Genomic DNA, 17753 nt, shown 5'->3' with positions numbered 1-17753 from the left:
ACCACTAACCCAATTTCCAACGCTCAGGGTAAAGTTCACCCATCTATGCACATCAAGACCTGTCCTGAGAAGCAGCCATGCCATATTTTCTTTGGACTGTGGCGGTAGTAGCACATGATGTGTGATTGCAGTCACTATTCTGTAGGTTAATAATCCTGCACCTCGTGGTGTTGGAACAATTTTCAGGGTGGCGGTGTGGGGGTGCCCCATTAATGTTACATCACTGAAGTCATAGGGGTTGTAAAAACCCTAGCGTCACACAAAGATCAAGTATAGCAAATGTATTGAGCAAGAGAGTGATAAGGGTGAAGTACGTAGCTTGTGTTCTGCACTCTCATTTATGGACATCACACTTTCCATTGAAATAGCCACCACATTTGAACAAATGTAAAAAGTTTTACTGATAAAATGGGACAGTGCAAAAACAACAATGTGTGGAAATCACGTTTTATCAAATATTTGCAATCTGCAAATCTCCAAATAAAGTGTCTAGATACATTTTAATCGAAATAAAATCTTTGTTTTCATTACGCTTCAGAGTTATAAAAAAGAAATTCATTTTGGTATCCTAACTGCTTTTTCTTCTCAAATATGTAGACAGTTAATTTAGAGATATTTGAATTGTGTTGTGTGTTAGTAAAAATGTCACCCTACAGCCTTTCTTTTCACAGTCCCAGTACCCCAGCAGGAGTGTCAAATAGTTCACTTTTAAAAAATACTCTGACTTTGCAAACATCAATCGGCAAACACCTATCTCTGTGTTACAATAAGAAACAGTTTCTCTCAAGAAGCAGTCTGATACTTGCCGTCTGTCTTTCAAGTACAGCAACTGTGACAAGATAAAAGCAAAATGTAAAGGCATTTTTATTGCTCATTCACCTTCTGAAATCCAACATGACAATTTTCGTGATGCTGCAGCACCCCACGCGACCCTGCTTCCAGCACCTATGCCCGCACCTTCTTGGAGTTGTTCAACGGCATCTCACTGGCAGAGACTATTACACAAGAAGTGAAAGCTCTTTACTAGTGGTGTGCACAATTTTTATAATTGGATTCCGCAAACTTACGTGAAATTGCACAAAAGTTATGGAAACCCGAAAAACTGGCATTTTGTGCTATATTAAAGGGTGAAATTTGTTCTTGCGCCATTCTGGGCACGAGTACGCATTTGTCGCACAAAAACACAAGTGCTGTAAACAACAGTCACCTGCATTGTGACTATTCACGTTATTCCTATGCTTTGGTGCTAACATTTTGCAGTGAAGGAAGCATAATTACACCACATGGCCTCTTGATGCCATTTCAGGAATGGTGTGTAACAAAGGAAATATGGAAGCAGTGGAACAGAAATCTTGCCCAGGCCTACTCTTTGCCTCCTTTATTTATGTAATTTTAAAAATATTGAAAAAGCCTTGAAGAGAAGTGCAGTGCCGCACATTGCTAAGGGTGGATGCTTACCCAAGAGATGGATTCCTATTTACAGATTAGGCATTAGTTAAACAATCATTTGCAATGCAATCGGTCACGCCTTTGGGGCCTTATATGTATTTAGCTATGCAGCACATTAGCCTGGGTGCTGAATCATCTACTGTTCTTTAACATGGTGGGAAAGTAAGCACCAAACTGCGTGACACACCAGGTATGGGAACACATGGAGAGAAATATTGCCTTTCAGCGGGAAGTTATATAGTCCAAAGCTCTATTTTTAATATGAACTCGGGGCCTTCGGTGGTCATATCACTGGAAATACATACAAGATTTGAGAAAAAAATTATTGTCTAAGGGTGCTTGTGGAAGACAATTTCCATGGACTGGAATCTAGAGAATGCTACATTGGTTCTGGTATTTTACTGACCTCTGCTGGTTGTTTTCTATCAAGACAGTTAAATAGAGGCAGTTGAACAGAAAAAAAGTCCCTAAGCAGAAGCAGACAAGTTCTAGGGCTGATCTCCAGAGCCCACAAAGTACATACACATATAAGTATATAATAAGTATATACTAAAGTATATACAAGAGGTCTTGAATGCTTGACTTAAAAAGGGGCTGTGTACAATATGTAGGCCCTGACTGCCACAGAAACTACTAGTGAGTGAGAAGGACTTTTGGTAGGGTGAAAGAGCGCCTCCGATATCACTTGTACGATTAGCTAAGAGGGACAGTCTTACTTCTAGCGAGCTCATTCTGATTCTTAGGACAGTCTCAGTGACAAGGAAGGCATTCTGGCTCTTAGGACAGTATTATTTCCTGGGAGGTCATTTTCGCTCTAAGGACATTCTCATTAACAGGGAGGTCATTCTTGCTCTTAAGACTGCCTCAGTAACGAGGAGGTCATTCTCGCTCTTAGGACCACTTATGGAGAGCCCTGTTGAGTCCCTTCTGTTTTAGTGTCTGGATTTGCATTCATGTGAAGGGCTGGCTGTAGGCTGACCTATGGTTACCAGAAATACCCTGATCGTCGTCAAGATAGACTCGTCTTTGGGAGGAGAAGGTTCCATAAGGTCAAACCAGATTTCTGTGGTAGGCTCAACCTTTCTCCCTTCATTTATGTGTAAAAAGCGTAATCTTCCTGCTTTCTGATGTGGTGTCTTTTAGTCAAAGTTTTTCTGCAATGTCGACAATCTTTATAACTTTCGCCTCGCCACCTTGTTACCATCTAACACTTGTTCATGCTTTGGTGGTGGTTCTCTGATTCTTCTTTACACACACTCCAGTTTCCTACAAACATGTAATTTAACCCATAAATGTAAGATGCATCTCTAACGCTTACTGTAATCAATGAACGCCTAGAGGTCACTTGGATGTCACGCCCCTTGCTGCCAGATGCAAATGATGCTTGTCTTTATTGCAGGTAGACCTTTTCTCCGGCGCGCTCTTCATCCAGGTGGCCCTGGGCTGGGACCTCTACCTGTCCACAGTTGTGCTACTGGCAGTGACTGGCATCTACACCATCACGGGTAAATATGTCTTCTTTCCAAGCACGTGGGTTGTCAGGACGCACAGACCTGGCTCTGGGGCATCCTCATTGTCACTCCTCTCCCCTCACGTGGGTGGTCTTGCGACAATGAAATCTCCTTTGCTATGTCGACTCCCAACTTTCTTTGCATAATGATGTTGCTTAATAATTAACTCATATGTGATGGCACCAACCTGTATACTCTGAAGTGGGGGTCAGTGTGGTTTGTATATGTCAGTGCCAGCCCCATTTCGGCCACTTTGTATCCTCTTTTGACAACAGTCAGGTAGATTGCTCCAAGACAGCCTTCGCTAACACCAGTGTGAATATACAAGGACATATGTGATACACCTGTGTGAACCATAAGCCAGAAACACACTGAAAGCAGCATTGAGATGCGGCAATTAGGCTTTGTGCAGAAGAGTACTGCACTGCAAGATGGGAAGGACGAAAAAAGGGGGCCAATGAACTCTCTCTCATCAATCAATCAATCAGCGTTTGAAATGCACAGCTACTCACGTGTGAGGGGCTCGAGGTGCTGTTCGCAGCAGATCAGACTAGGTGCAAAGTTAATCCAAAGATCCAGGCCTTCAGGCCCCATCATAAGCGTTATACACAGGCCACTGAGGAAGGTGATCAATGCTTGCAAGAAGGTTCGTTTTTTTTAATTTTTTAAAACAAGAAATGTAATTAGCTGGCTTCCGAGTTAATGTATGGTATTGGTCTCACAGTGTCCTTAAAAAATGTTCATAGGCGCCTCTAATATGTAGCACAGGAGTGGATTTCACTAGTGATTTAGTTGAAGGTTCACTTACAGTGGTTGTCATTTATACCTACGTTTTTTGTCTACCAAAAGGCTTTGCTTTTCTGGCATTTTCACTGCTGGACATAGTGCTGCAAAACTTTGCTTCAACCTCAAAAATATTATAATAACGTTCATGACCCTGATTCTCGAAACCTAGAAGCAAACTGGTGTTGGTATTTAAAAAGTGTAATGCAAGCACTAATGTACTGAAACAGTGATGCATTCATTTATTTTTTATATCATTTAATTTTAGTGTATTTGATTACATTGTTTTCTATGGCATGGACCATGCAACAAGGGCCTTAGAATGCTGTGCAGAAAAAGCATTTGCAATAAAGAGAAAATAGTTCCAGTGTCAGAATGACCTTAACAGACAAGCGTGCAAAACATGTATAGTAGAACTATATATGTTTTCCACGCATGTCTGTTAAGGTCATTTTGACACTGGAACTGCAATTGCAGGACAAATGTTCAAGGAAATAAAGGATCAGTGACAATTTCGTGTAACTGTATATTGACATGAGTTAGGATCAGTCGGCATGCAGAGATAAGTGACAGGTCATTGCACGTATGTATCGCCATGGGTTATATAAGTGTGCAGAAACATCAGGTGTCCAGAGTTAATGATTTTGGCAGTTAATTCATGCATCTTTCTTCCTACTACAAGATAGATCCCACAGAATAAGGAATAACGGTGTAGACCTTAGAATACCAGGCAGAAATTGGCTTGGAATTCCCAATTTGTGGAACTAGAACACACATTTACAACCTCCTCTAAGCAGGTGGTGTCTTTGTGTGACTGGGCAGGTGCAGGGAAGGATGTCAGACAAGAGTGGCGGCTAGAATAGGAAAAGGTAGGTGAGTATGTTATGTGGGAGGTAGGATCATTACATCCTCCACATGCCTTCCGGCAGGTTTAGTGAGGGCAGGGACCGGGGCTGGTCTACAATGCATTCTATTCTTAGGATTATTTCACAGGTCTGATATCCTGGGAGGTAAAATTAGACCCAGTGCTCCAGCATCCAAGAAATCTGGGCGTCAAAACACCAGCACATTTATGAACGAGGGAACTGCAATTCCGCCCAGGAAGTCCGCTCCACTCCCACGTACACAAGTCCTTTGTTTCACAAGGCCAACCTGAGCATATCTTGGGGATACTATTTTATGAGTTCAAATTTGAATTAGGTTTAGAGTGGGTGCTTTCCTGGGGTAGAGTCTGATGGAGCTTCATAGCTATGGCACTATGGCACTGCGCTAGTGAAGGCCTCTGTCGTTGTTTCTTATTTCAGTGCTTTGACAACAACTAGATGTAGATCTGTGTTGCTGTTCGGATAGCAGGCTCCCCAAGGTATTTGAAGTTTTTGTGGTAGGCATTTTGGTGCATGCAGATGGTATGCATTACAGTTAAAGAAGGCAGGTTTGTAGTAATATCTTGCTTTGAACATGAACCATTGGATATCCTTCACCACTGGAGTGCTTTGTTCTCTCTTTGGCAGGTGTCATCTGAAATATCTGCACTTGAATAGGCTATTGCTGTCAAAGGTGCAAGCCCAGCTTTGGGATGGTCAATGAGGAGGGCATTGATATAGCTGATTTTGTTAAATTTAAGACTTGACTTGTTTAGATTTAGTTTGGAAGGCAATGTTTTAATTTTCATAAAATCCTCAGTTGGAGATGTGCGTCTTTGGCCAAATGTTTCATGCGTTCCTCCAGATGGAGTCTCCTATTGAGGATGAACCTCAGGTCCTGTTAACTAGCGATGATGTCATCGCCTGCTTAGATAGGAAGCCAAGTCTGTTATGTGTCATGGTATCATGGTTTTGGGGGTGTATATAGGAGTATTTTTAAGGTGTTTGGTATTGGACACCACAGAGAGGTCAACAAGTACCAGGAGACAAGACTCATCTTTGTCTTTGTTTCTAAGTGCGTCATAGACATAATGGAGAACAACAGACTTGGAGCTACATTTTGATCTAAACCTAGATTGGAGGTCGGCAAGAAAGTTATTGTCTGAGATACAACTCTTCAGATGAGCAGCTAGGCTGCTATCGAGACAGGCAAGAAATGGAGGCCTGTGATTGACTTGTGGTTGTTAGAATCTACTGGATCACTACCACATTTCTTCAGTCAGAGTTTGACATGGCCGGTGTTTAGGAAATCGGGAAAATGGCGTAGATGAAGGCGCATCTTATAACTCAGGGGTAGTCATAGTACGGCCGGGGGGCCGGTGGCGGCTCGGCAAGCCTTCCTTGGCGGCCCGCGGACCTTGCAGACATCATACCCGAGTTTTTTTTTGTTGTTGTTTTTTTAAGAGTTTCTGCAACCAGAGCTCGACTCAGACTCTGCTGCTCTGTGGGGGCCAGGCAATTCCTGCCATAGTCAGAGTGGGGCTGCAGGGGCGCTGAGAGGTGAACAAAGCCTCATTAACATGCCAATGGTCTTTTAAAGAACTGTGAAGTGCTTGGGTGCGGCTGTGTGTGTGCGCCTGGAAGCTGTCACAGCCCGGGCACACACAGGCAGGGTGAGGAGGGAAAGCAAGGGAGGGAGGGAGAGCAAGCGACGGAGAGAGAGCAAGCGAGGGAGTGAGGGAGAGTGAGGGAGGGAGACAGAGGGAGGGAGGGAGAGCAAGCGAGGGAGCGAGGGAGAGGAAGGGAGGGAGAGCAAGGGAGGGAGGGAGAGCAAGCGAGGTAGAGCGAGGGAGGGAGGGAGAGCAAGCGAGGGAGAGCGAGGGAGGGAGAGCGAGGGAGGAAGAGTGAGGGAGGGAGAGTGAGGGAGGGAGAGCGAGGGAGGGAGAGCGAGGGCGAGGGAGGGAGGGAGAGCAAGCGAGGGAGCGAGGGAGGGAGAGCAAGCGATGGAGGGAGGGAGAGCAAGCGAGGGAGTGAGGGAGGGAGAGCAAGCGAGGGAGGGAGGGAGAGCGAGGGAGAGCGAGGGAGAGCAAGCGAGGAAGCAAGCGAGGGAGGGAGGGAGAGCAAGCTAGGGAGAGCAAGCGAGGGAGAGCAAGAGTCTCCCTGCTCCCCGAGTCCTGATCCGGCACGACTGAGTGCCGCTTGAACCGGCAGGCTGACGGGGTAGCGGCCGCCATCTTGGATCGGGGCATAGAGGCTGCCCAGGTCAGCGCTGCAGTCCTCGCGCTCCTCCCCTATTTAAAGGTCTCCCCATGCTCACGCGCAGTGGATGCGAGCGACCCAGAGGTTCGCGTCTGCTGTTGCTGTGTGTGAAGGTCCTTGTTATTTCTTGCCACTTTGAGTACAAAAGCGGCATTTTAAACCTGTTGTTTTATAACTTTTATATTGCGCTGACTTTTACCCTGCTGGTCCCTGCTCCCCGAGTCCCGATTCGGCACGGCTGAGTGCCGCATGAACCGGCGGGCTGACGGGGTAGCGGCCGCCATCTTGGATCGGGGCACAGAGGCTGCCCAGGTCAGCGCTGCAGTCCTCCGCTCCTCCCCTATTTAAAGACCTCCCCATGTGCACGCGCAGCGGACGCACGCAGCGGGCTTACCGGCGGCACGCCAAAGGCAAGCCCGTCTGCGCCCGGACGGCCGGGGCTAGGGGCACCCTACTATGCCCATTTTTTAACATATTCGTCAGCCCAGCTCCGATCCTTACAATGTTCGTGGTCACTGGCTGGTTCCACCATTGCCATTATTTCCAAACTCGGCCTTAGGCAGATTTCTCCCACTCCCTGCACTCTGGCCCCGTCCCCTCTCCCCTTTACTCCACCGGAGCCGCCTCTTTCACCTTGTGCTGCCCCTGGAATCTCAGTCTTTCTTTTGAACACTAGATCCGCGGTCAAGCACCACCATGAACTATTCGTTCTGCTTGACACGCATAAGCCTGATCTTCTGTTTCTCACAGAGACTTGGTTCTGCTCGGATTCCCTTCCTATTCTTTTAGCTGCCCTCCCCTCCTCTTACTATGCTCTCCGCGCCGACCGACCAGCTGGGAAGGCTGGCGGTGGCGTTGCCTTGATTGTCCGCTCTGGACTTCACTTCCAGCTACTGTCAGCTCCCCCCATCACAGCGGTCGACTATTTAGTCGTTCGCTCTGCCTCTTTCCTAACAGCCTTGACATGCCTGCTCATGTATCGCCCTCCACAACAAATTCCACATTTTCTTCCTGATGTCCAGGACCTGCTGGCTACCTTGATGGTGAATTATTCCTCTATTCTGGTGCTAGGTGATTTTAACTTTTGGCCCTCCGACCCTGCCGAGGACCTCTTATCCAAAGAGTTCTCGGAATCGCTTTGTTCTTTTAATTTCCTGTCCCATGTTCACACCCCTACCCATATTCACGGTCACACCCTGGATCAGGTTTGGTCACTCAATTGTCCTGTTTCCTCCCCTGTTGTCTACCCATGTGCCTGGTCTGATCATTTTTTAATTTCTTTTTTTTTGCACCCCAGCCTTGCTAAGAACCCTCCTCTTCCTAGGAATACCTGGGCACGCAATAGGAACTACGTTTACATGACATCACTCTGTTCCTCTCTTTCTGCCTCTAGTCCTAACCTTCAAGATCTTCCCTCCTCTTCCCAAGAGGGCATCCTTAACAAATGGCTCGCCAGAGGCTGTGATCAAGTGGCCCCCCTAAGACGAGTTACTGCCAGGCGCCCCTACGACGCCAATAGGTGGTTTAATGCTGAACTCAAAGAGAAAAAAATGGCCCTCCTACCTTTCTTAGGAAAAATATTGGAACGCCACGTCACCAGAATACTCAGCGTCTTCGCTGAGGAGAATGGCTGTTTAGCCTCCCGACAGGTGGGCTCCGCCCCGCGCATTCCACGGAGTCGGTAGTCCTCTCTGTTATTGACAACCTCAGAGAGGGCATGGACACTAACCAACCTCAAGCCTTGGTTCTTCTTGATTTATCCGCCGCCTTCGACACGGTCGACCACTCCATCCTTCTCTCCCGTGTCGGGGCGGCTGGCATCAGTGGAACTGCCTTGGTCTGGCTTTCCTCCTTCTTGAGGGACCGCACACAGGCCGTCCACCTGGCTGATTTCTTTGCTCCCTCTCGTAAGGTTCAGTGCGGGGTTCCACAAGGGTCTTCTCTGTCCCCTCTTTTGTTTAATCTGTACCTTTCCCCTCTTATTTTTGCACTACAGCAGATGGAGGTCACGATTTACAACTACGCCGAAGACCTCCAGCTTATTTTTAATTTATCCTCCTCCCCAGAGTCCATTCACAATTTTCAATCTGTTATGTTCTTCATCAGGGACTGGATGAACCACAACCACCTGAAGCTCAACCCTGATAAAACCGAGCTGGTTTTGACAGGTGGTTCCTCCAGTCCCTGGAATTCTTTGTTCTGGCCTTCCTCTTTGGGTTCTCCTCCTACCCCCTCCTTTTCTGTCAAGACCCTAGGGATAAAATTAAATGCTCATCTCACTTTGCACTCCCAGATTAGCTGAGTCGTTTCTTCCTGTTTCCTCACTCTCAGCACTATTCGAAAGATCTCACTTTTCTTTTCTTTTTCCGCTTTTAAAATAATCCTTTCAGCTATGGTCATCTCCCGCCTAGACTACGGCAATGCTTTGTATACTGGCGTACCCGCATACAGTCTTCGGCGACTTCAACTGGTTCAAAACCAGGCCACCCGACTTGTTTACTATCTTTCCAAGTCTCATCACGTCACCCCTCTGCTAAAAGCTTTGCATTGGCTGCCCATCCGGGAGCGCGCCTTGTTCAAGATGGGCTGCATTACTTTCCAGGCCCGCGCAGGGACAGCCCCTGGTTTTATTGCCTCCGAAATTAAGGCCTACCTCCCCAGTAGAGAGCTGCGCCCCTCCTCGCAATCTCTTCTATCTGTTCCTCGCTTCAGGAAGAAGAAGTCGGGAGGCGTTACATTTTCCACTCTAGCCCCCGCTTTCTGGAACACCTCTCCCCTACCCCCTCTTCCTCCCATTACCTAGAGTTCCGGAAAGCATTGAAAACATTTCTTTTCATTCAAGCTTTTCCACACTAGCGGCCTACCCCTCCCTTTGTCCACGGGTTCGCATCCCTAGCGCCAAGAAACCGCCTGGTAGTCGTGCGCTTTATAAATATTTTAATTTCAATTTCAAGCGAGGGAGGGAGAGCAAGCGAGGGAGAGCGAGGGAGGGAGATGGATCGCGAGGGAGGGAGAGCAAGGGAGGGAGAGCGAGGGAGGGAGAGCGTGGGAGGGAGGGAAAGCGAGGGAGGGAGGGAGAGGGAGGAAGGGAGGGGGAGCAAGGGAGGGAGGGAGAGCGAGGGAGACAGAGCGAGGGAGACAGAAGGAGAGCGAGAGAGACCTCAGAGAGAGGGAGACCTCAGAGAGAGGGAAACCTCAGAGTGAGGGAGACAGAGGGAAGGAGAGAGAGGTAAACCTCGGAGTGAGGGAGACAGAGGGAGGGAGACATCAGAGTGAGGGAGAGGGAAGGAGAGAGAGGGAGACCTCAGAGAGAGGGAGAGCTCAGAGTAAGGGGGAGGAAAGGAGAGAGAGGGAGAATGCAGAGTGAGGGAGAGGGAAGAAGAGAGAGGGAGACCTCAGAGTGAGGGAGACCTCAGAGGGAGGGAGACCTCAGAGTGAGGGAGACCTCAGAGTGAGGGAGACCTCAAAGTGAGGGAGAGGGAAGGAGAGAGAGGGAGGCAGAGGGAATGAAGGAGAGGGAAGGAGACAGAGGGAGACAGAGGGAAGGAGGGAAAGGGAAGGAGAGAGAGGGAAATAGAGTGAGGGAGAGGAAAATAGAGTGAGGGAGAGGGAAATAGAGTGAGGGAGAAGGAAACAGAGATAAAGGGAGACAGAGAGAGTGAATGAAACAGAGGGAGAGATGGAGAGAGGGAGTGAGACAGTCAGAGTGAGTGAGACAGAGGGAGACAGAGAGACAGAGGGAGAGAGGGAGAGAGAGGGAGAGAGAGGGAGGGAGAGAGGGAGATAGGGGGAGGGAGAGGGAGAAAGAGAGGGAGAGAGGGAGAGAGAGATAGAGAGAGAGAGAGAGAGAGAGAGAGAGAGAGAGAGAGAGAGAGAGAGAGAGAGATGTGTGTGTATGCCAGGTCTGGTGGCTCAGTGGACGAAGGCGTCCGCTGCAGGGACCTGTGATCAACCTCATGGTCACAGTTTTTTTTGCTCTAGCCCCGCCCCCTTCCCCACTGACCCCGCCCCCACCGGTGCGGCCCTCGGACACAAACCACACTGTCAATTTGGCCCCCGAGAGGAAGATTTGAGTACCCATGTTATAACTTAAGCTAGGATTCCTCCACTTTAGGACCAGTTATTTTGGCTCAGGAAGCTATTAAAGAGTCATCTAGAGAAGATAACGTTTTTGTGCTCAAGGTTGATTTGTGAGTTTAACATTGCACTAGAACGTCAAGCATTTCACTTTTTACTTTTTTTGTAATTTCTGATGTCATTGTTAGAGTTTCCAACTGGTGAGTCAACGTCAAGTTTTTATGTTTTTTCTAGTGGAAAATGTTGCTATTTTTTTTTACAAGCATCAACAAAAAAAAGAGGGTTTCATCAAGAAGTGGGAAGTGTAATTTATTTTGACAGGTGGTTTATAAAGGACGCACTTCACAAATAATAAGCCCGCCAGTGAACCAAGCACCTAATTTAAGCAATTGACACTCTCAGGATAGGGAAACAGAACAGTCCAAGGCCTCTACTCAGGGTCGGTGGTGTTAGCTAGTAACCCCATTCTGTTGGTTCGCAACACACTCAATAAAAATTTGTCCCGTGCCATTTTAAAAAAAAAGGACATTAATTAAACACATACACTACTAAATACTACGCATTATATTGCAAATACACACATTCGGGTAGATGGAAGTATCTTGCATGAAACCCTTATATCATGTTACACCCCTATTGGGTTCTGAACTCTATAACCACAATACTGCCCACCTAACCGAATGCAACGTCACAATATAAGGGTGTGTCATTATAAATAATGCATGCATACTGGGGGCAATACCAATACTGAAATGCAATAATTGTAATAGAAAACATTGCATTGTTCATAACCAACATTATTAATAAAGCATTTAAAGTCAAGCACAGATATCTCTGAGTCTGTCTTATACTTCATGCGGACTGCTGCCTCAATCAGAGCGCCTTCCATGAGGGGTCCCCGCACTCCAGAGTAGGAATGGGTGTGACATGCGTAATTTTGTGCAGCCTGATTACAAAAAATGACCACAAAAGTATGCATAATTACACCTAATTATGTGAAATGTATCTCCAACTCAAACACCAGTACCAGAATAGTCAGTTTGGGAAATAATTTAACTCGAAAATGTAACTTTGAGTTGATTTTTTGGTTGCTTGTGTGTAGTTGTTGCTGAAAAATTACCCAAAAGTCTTCTTGAGTAAAAAATGTAATTGCAATGTTTGTTGACCACCCATGTTAAAGGAACTGCTGCTAAATAGATAGAAATTTATTGTTTGATTAATAAAAACATTATAATGGTAAACATTTATCAATGATAAAAAACGTATATCGATATTACTAAAATATTTACACATAGTGCAAGAGACACGCATTTTGTCTCAGTGCTGTGTCTTAGCTTTAAAACATTTATTTCGTTTTTTTGGTTTTTTCTCTGGGAATCCTCCTGAGGGTGTCCATTTAGTCCATTCGTATCATCACAATGGGTTAAAAAGTAAGATTCATCCATAAATAATTAAAAAGACCTGGCCATCTATCTTTTTAGTGAAATATTAACTTCATCTGATCAGTGCAACTTCATAACGAGCAATTAAAAAACAGATGGGGACCATGGTTGGCCCTTCTAATTTAACATCTGCTAAGGTCACATAGCAATACCCTAGTCGTTGAGAATGAGTGGTTAATACAGTTGGTAGCGCGGGTCCATTAATGTGGTGGAGTCCCTACGTTTGATGGTGTAAATGTTCCTGAGGCGCAGGGGGGGGACATTGGCAAGAAATGATCTGTTTGAAAAAAGACCGTTGTCAGATGCTATTTAGTGTAGCAGAGGCCTTAAACCGCCCTTTTACAATTGACTATTATTTACTGATGTTCAAAACACTGCAGTTTACATTCGGATTTGTGGTGATGTGCTTCAGATAAGGTAAAATATTTACCTGAAATTGCCGCTGAAGTTAAAAAATAAACTGAACAGTAGTTCTCATGTTAAAATGTTTACCTGAATTTACACGATGTGGCATAATGGCAATCTGAGTAATTAAAAATATGCCAATTACTGCAATATAATTAAAACTTAGCCCAGGAAACTTCCAGAGCTCAAGAACAAAAGATCCAACTTTAGGGTTGTTTGAAACAATGGGGAACTGTTCCAGAGGTCACCAATTCAATCCCTCAGGAAAAGTAGGGAGTCTTAAAAAAATATTTTTGGGGGACTGATGCACTCCATGCACTGTCTCCAAACCGTTTGTTGAATTCTGGTGGTACCCCTGCTCCACCTCGGGGAATGTGCATTTTTCAGCCCCTCATAGGGCATTATGGGGCGCTCCTTGCAGAGTTAATGGATATTTTGAGTGGCCTTGAAAATGCTTTGTCTCGGTTAGACAGCCTGCTGCTCCATACTTCTACTCTGTTGTACCAGAGCCCCACTCTTACCTGGGGCACCCAAAAGCCTTCATCTCACATTGGGAGCCATGTGGGGAGGCCCAAGCCACCTGCGTCCCCTGCTGGTTGCCTCACTCTCGGTCCACTATCAGCAACAGACGCAAGCCAAACATTCCAACTGCACCCAATCTTGCAGAGGGAAAGAAGGGTGCTGACTTTGTACACTGTGCAGCCCCCAGACAAACGCATGGCAGGCAGCGGAGGAACACCAGATGGCTCCCAGGTCTTTGGCCTCCCCAGCGGCAACATAGGCACATGGTGGTGCTCCAGGTGGCTTCATTTGTCCGGGGGAGTTGGGGTGCCCCAAGACACTCTCTGTTGCTTTGAGTCCTTTGGGCCTTGGTAGAACTCTGAGAGGCGGCCTCATGCCTGCCCCTTCATGAGGGCAAAAAAATCAATGGTGGTTGCACTGACCCTTAGGCCATGGCCACTCTAGTGGTATTTTTAGAAAATTGAGCGGAGCACTATGCGCTTCATTTTCTTTCAGTTTTTGTTCCTAGGGGTCCAGACATACCAGGCCTGTTTCTCCGGCCATGTAGGACAGATTTCTACGATCTGTGTCTTGTTGTGCTCTTGGTGGCCAGACCTAGCCACAGGAGCATTTACGTTAGGTCTCCTGGCGTCTAAAGGGGCACCTTTCATGAAGACCTGGTTTTTCTAGCTCCCTGCTTCAGACCTGTCCTCTGGTTGTCTCCAAGATTGTAAGTGCATCCTGCGCAGTCTCTCTGCAGCCAGACAGCAAAACACCCTCCCTGCCAAGCATCCTACACCCCAAAGCTTCCTGGCATCTTGAAGGGTACCTGTATTGTCAGTGGTGTCAGTGACCGGTTAACAGAAGTCCCCCAGCAGGTCCATTCCTCCAACTGTTACTCAGTGGTACTGTTAGACTTGGCACCATTAGCATGAGTCTCCCTTCCATTTTTTGCTGTTGCCTGCTGTGTTTTTGCTGGTGTAGATGCTTTGGGCAATTTTCCACTGCTGTTCAGTGCCAAAGTGCAAGTTCTCCCAATTGTAAATCGTTGTACGGATTAGTGATTCCATGATCGGTTATTTGATTTACTTGTCAGTCCCTAGTACAGTGCACCGTGTGTGCCCAGGGCCTGTAAATCCAATGCTGCTGGTGGGCTTGCAGCACTGATTGTGCCACCCACAGATGCAGCCTGTAAAATGTGACTCTGGCCTGCCATTGCACAGCCTGTGTGCAGTCTGGGACTGCCATGTCGACTTGGCAAGTGTACACACTTGCCAGTTCCCAAACATTCCCTTTTCTGCATGTTAGTTATGTTATGTTAATTTTTATTTATAAGCGCATTATCACCTGCAGATCTCTAAGCGCTAACAGAAACCGAGATCTAGCCTTTACAAGAGGGGACTCAGATTGCAGCCCATGCCTCTACTAAAATTACTGTTTTTAATTTCTTCCTAAACAGTAGGAGGGCGTGTTCCTTGCGTATGTTCTCAGGCAGGTTGTTCCAAATGTGGGGAATAGATGAGGAGAAGGCTCTTCCTCCTTTCGATGACTTGTTAAATCGTGGGCAGGTCAAAAAGTTGGCCTCGGAGGAACGTAACGCCCTAATAGGAGTGTAGTTGGCTAGGCGGCCCTTGATGTAGCTAGGGGCTTGGCCATAGATGGCTTTGTGCGCGATACAGAGGCCTTTAAATATTGCTCTCTGTCCAACAGGGAGCCAATGCAGTTGTTTAAGGAGGGGTGATGCATGTGTTCGTCTGGGCACTCTAAAGATAAGCCTGGCAGCACCCCTAAGGTAGGCCCAAGGTACCCCTATGGGCACTGTGCTTTGTATGTGAAAGGTAGGACATGCCCTGATGTGTGTGGCATGTCCTGACAGTGAAATACTGCCAATTTAGTTTCTTACTATTGCAAGGCTATCTGTTCCCATAGACCAGAATGGGCAGTTTGCTTATAACATCTTATAAACATATCCTGGGAACAAGATAGGAAATTAATGTTTAGTACACCTGAACTCAGATTGGTAAAGTGCATCCTTTAGTGTGGGTGATTTTTACATTCTGTGTTTGAAAATACAGCTTTCAGAAAGTAGGAATTTTCTTGCCTACCCATCCAGTGTGCCTCTGCTAGGTTTGTGTATTGCATGTCGGGCTTGTGAGTGACAGGGGCTGGAGGAGGGCTGCGGCTCTGGCAGTTTGATGAGTCAGGGCTGGGCTGAATGGACCTGGGTTAGATTTAGAGTAGGGGGAGGAGATTTTATTTCATCTGCCTGGGGCAGGTCTCACCATTGAGGACAGATCTGTTTCTTGCTGGGTACAGACACTCCCTGCCTTCAGAGAACAAAGAATGTGTGTGTATAAAAAGGGGGACCCAGACCCCAGACCTTTAGATCACCTCTGGGAATTCAAGAGGAACCTTTGCCAAGGAGAAGAGCCGGAGAAGCTGAGGAAGATTACTGCCCCTGTGCGGTTTGCTGTTTGGGTTTGGCCTGCAGTGGCTACTTGTTGCCAAGGAAAGGAGAAAAATGGCTTTGCTGTTTGCTTTGTCACCTGCCTGAAGAACAGATCTCCAAGGGCTTGAAATTGAGCTTGCCTCCTGTTTTGAAGTCTCAGGGACACAAAGAATTCACCACCAGCTGCCCTGAATTTCCTTGCCGGGAATTTAAACCTGCAAAGAGGTGCCTGCTGCTTTTTAGGACCTCTAAAGGCTGTTTGTCGCTGGGAGCTGGAAGATCGACGCAACGAGGAAGAAGCGTGTCGCACCTGCACCGATTCCTGACGCATCACTGAGCCACGGGGAAGAAGTGTGCCGCATCCACACTTGGTTCCGAACACTTGCCGAGCAACTAGGAAGAAGCGCACCACATCTCCACCACGTCCCAACGCATCGCCGACAAATCCGTGCGGCTGCAAATGATCCAGCACCGTACCGGACCATCGCATCGCATCAAGCCGCCATTTTGTCGCATCGCACCGGATCATCGCCACGCATCGAGGCACCATCTTGTCCCGACGTCACCGGTACACAGTAAGAAACACTCCAGTAAGGAACAGATGCATCACCTCCCCTGTGCTGTAGTAAGAAACAGAAGCATCACCTCCCCTGAAGCAAGAAACTGATGCATCACCTTCCCTGCGATCCTTTTGTTTGTTTTGCGTGACGCATCTAAGGTACTTTGTGGGAAAAATTTTGCATTTACAACTTGCAGTGAACTGAACTATTTTTACCATTTAAGAGCCTTATTTTTGATACTGTGTTATGGAGTATAGATTTTGTCGTTTGGCCTTGTGTTAGTTTAGGTAAAGATTGCTTATTTTTCCAAACTGGTGTGATGTCCATTTGTAGTGTTTTCACTGTGTTACTGTATGTGTTCACGAATGCTTTACACATTGCCTCTAAGATAAGGCTGTCTGCTTGTGCCAAGCTACCAAGGGGGTGAGCAGGGTTTTTTAAGTGTATCCCCCTGATTCTGATTAGAATCAAAAGTCCCTATTTGGACAAAGGTACCTACCTCTACCAACTAGAGACCCCCATTTCTAACAGGTACCACGGAGGGTGTCACTACGGACCCCGGAGAGGCCTATCCTATTACTGTGGGTCTGCTGGAGTCAAAATACCTTGAAGGACATCAAGTGTCTTCTTCTCCCAGCTGGGCATCATTGCACCTTGTGGCTCCTAGGTCCAGTGCCTTCTCATCCGTGTCTCCCTTGTACAGGGGCTTTTAAGGAGGGGTGGGAAACTCTAGGAACCTGGCACCTCTGGTCAATCCTACAATGTCGCAACATCACTCCACCCCTGTCACAACCCTCCTGCACATTATTGTGGGACAATCCAATATGGCAACTTAAAGTTGTCAGTGGAAAGAGCTCACCTGAAAGCTTCAGCTCTGCCTCTAGTTGGCACAGCTTTCGGATCCTCTTCCTCCAAAACTTCAAATGTGAGCCTCCACTTTGTGTTGGCCCCAGAGGTCTGACCCCCTCCTTTGTTGGAGTGGTCCTTGGCTGGCCCAGCAGAGATGTAGTTTGACAAGATAATTAACAGATGAAGTTTCCTCCCCACCCCTTCCTTTCTCAGGGCTGTTAATTGCTTTTTTGTGACGGGAGGCCTTTGCTCGCTCTGCAGGGGAGCATGATAATTAACGTGGCCCAGTAGGGGGGGGGTCAAAAACCTGGAATCTTATTCTGAGCTGAGCCAGGGAAAGAAGGCAAATGTGAAAATGCCATAAAGTGTGTATATGGAAAGTTAATGACTGTAAATCCACATGTAGGTGCATACATGCAGATGGATACATTGCTGAACCCTGTAGGCCTAATTGTAATGAAAAAGTACTTCAGGGCTGATTTCGCCTAAAAATGTGTAACACAATAAAAGCATCACAAATCTTCAGTAAGCACTTCGGACCTACACTATGAATACTCACTTACAATTTAATGTCAAACTGAGGTCAGTACCAATCCTGAAGATGT

General features: G+C 46.8%; 1 protein-coding gene across 1 annotated transcript in view; it reads left to right on the top strand.

Moving 5' to 3' along the window:
• LOC144799843 (sodium/glucose cotransporter 4-like) overlaps positions 1-17753 on the top strand; it is a 791764-nt gene that overhangs the window by 314305 nt on the left and 459706 nt on the right. Inside the window, exon 5 of the mRNA XM_078671423.1 lies at positions 2849-2954. Within this exon, the coding sequence (XP_078527549.1) occupies positions 2849-2954 (106 nt within the window). The remainder of the gene's footprint in view (positions 1-2848; positions 2955-17753) is intronic.

Source organism: Lissotriton helveticus, chromosome 1_2 (assembly GCF_964261635.1).
Source record: "Lissotriton helveticus chromosome 1_2, aLisHel1.1, whole genome shotgun sequence".
Lineage (NCBI taxonomy): Eukaryota > Metazoa > Chordata > Amphibia > Caudata > Salamandridae > Lissotriton > Lissotriton helveticus.
Note: the sequence above shows the minus strand (reverse complement) of the source record. Positions and strands in the feature narration are given on the sequence as shown.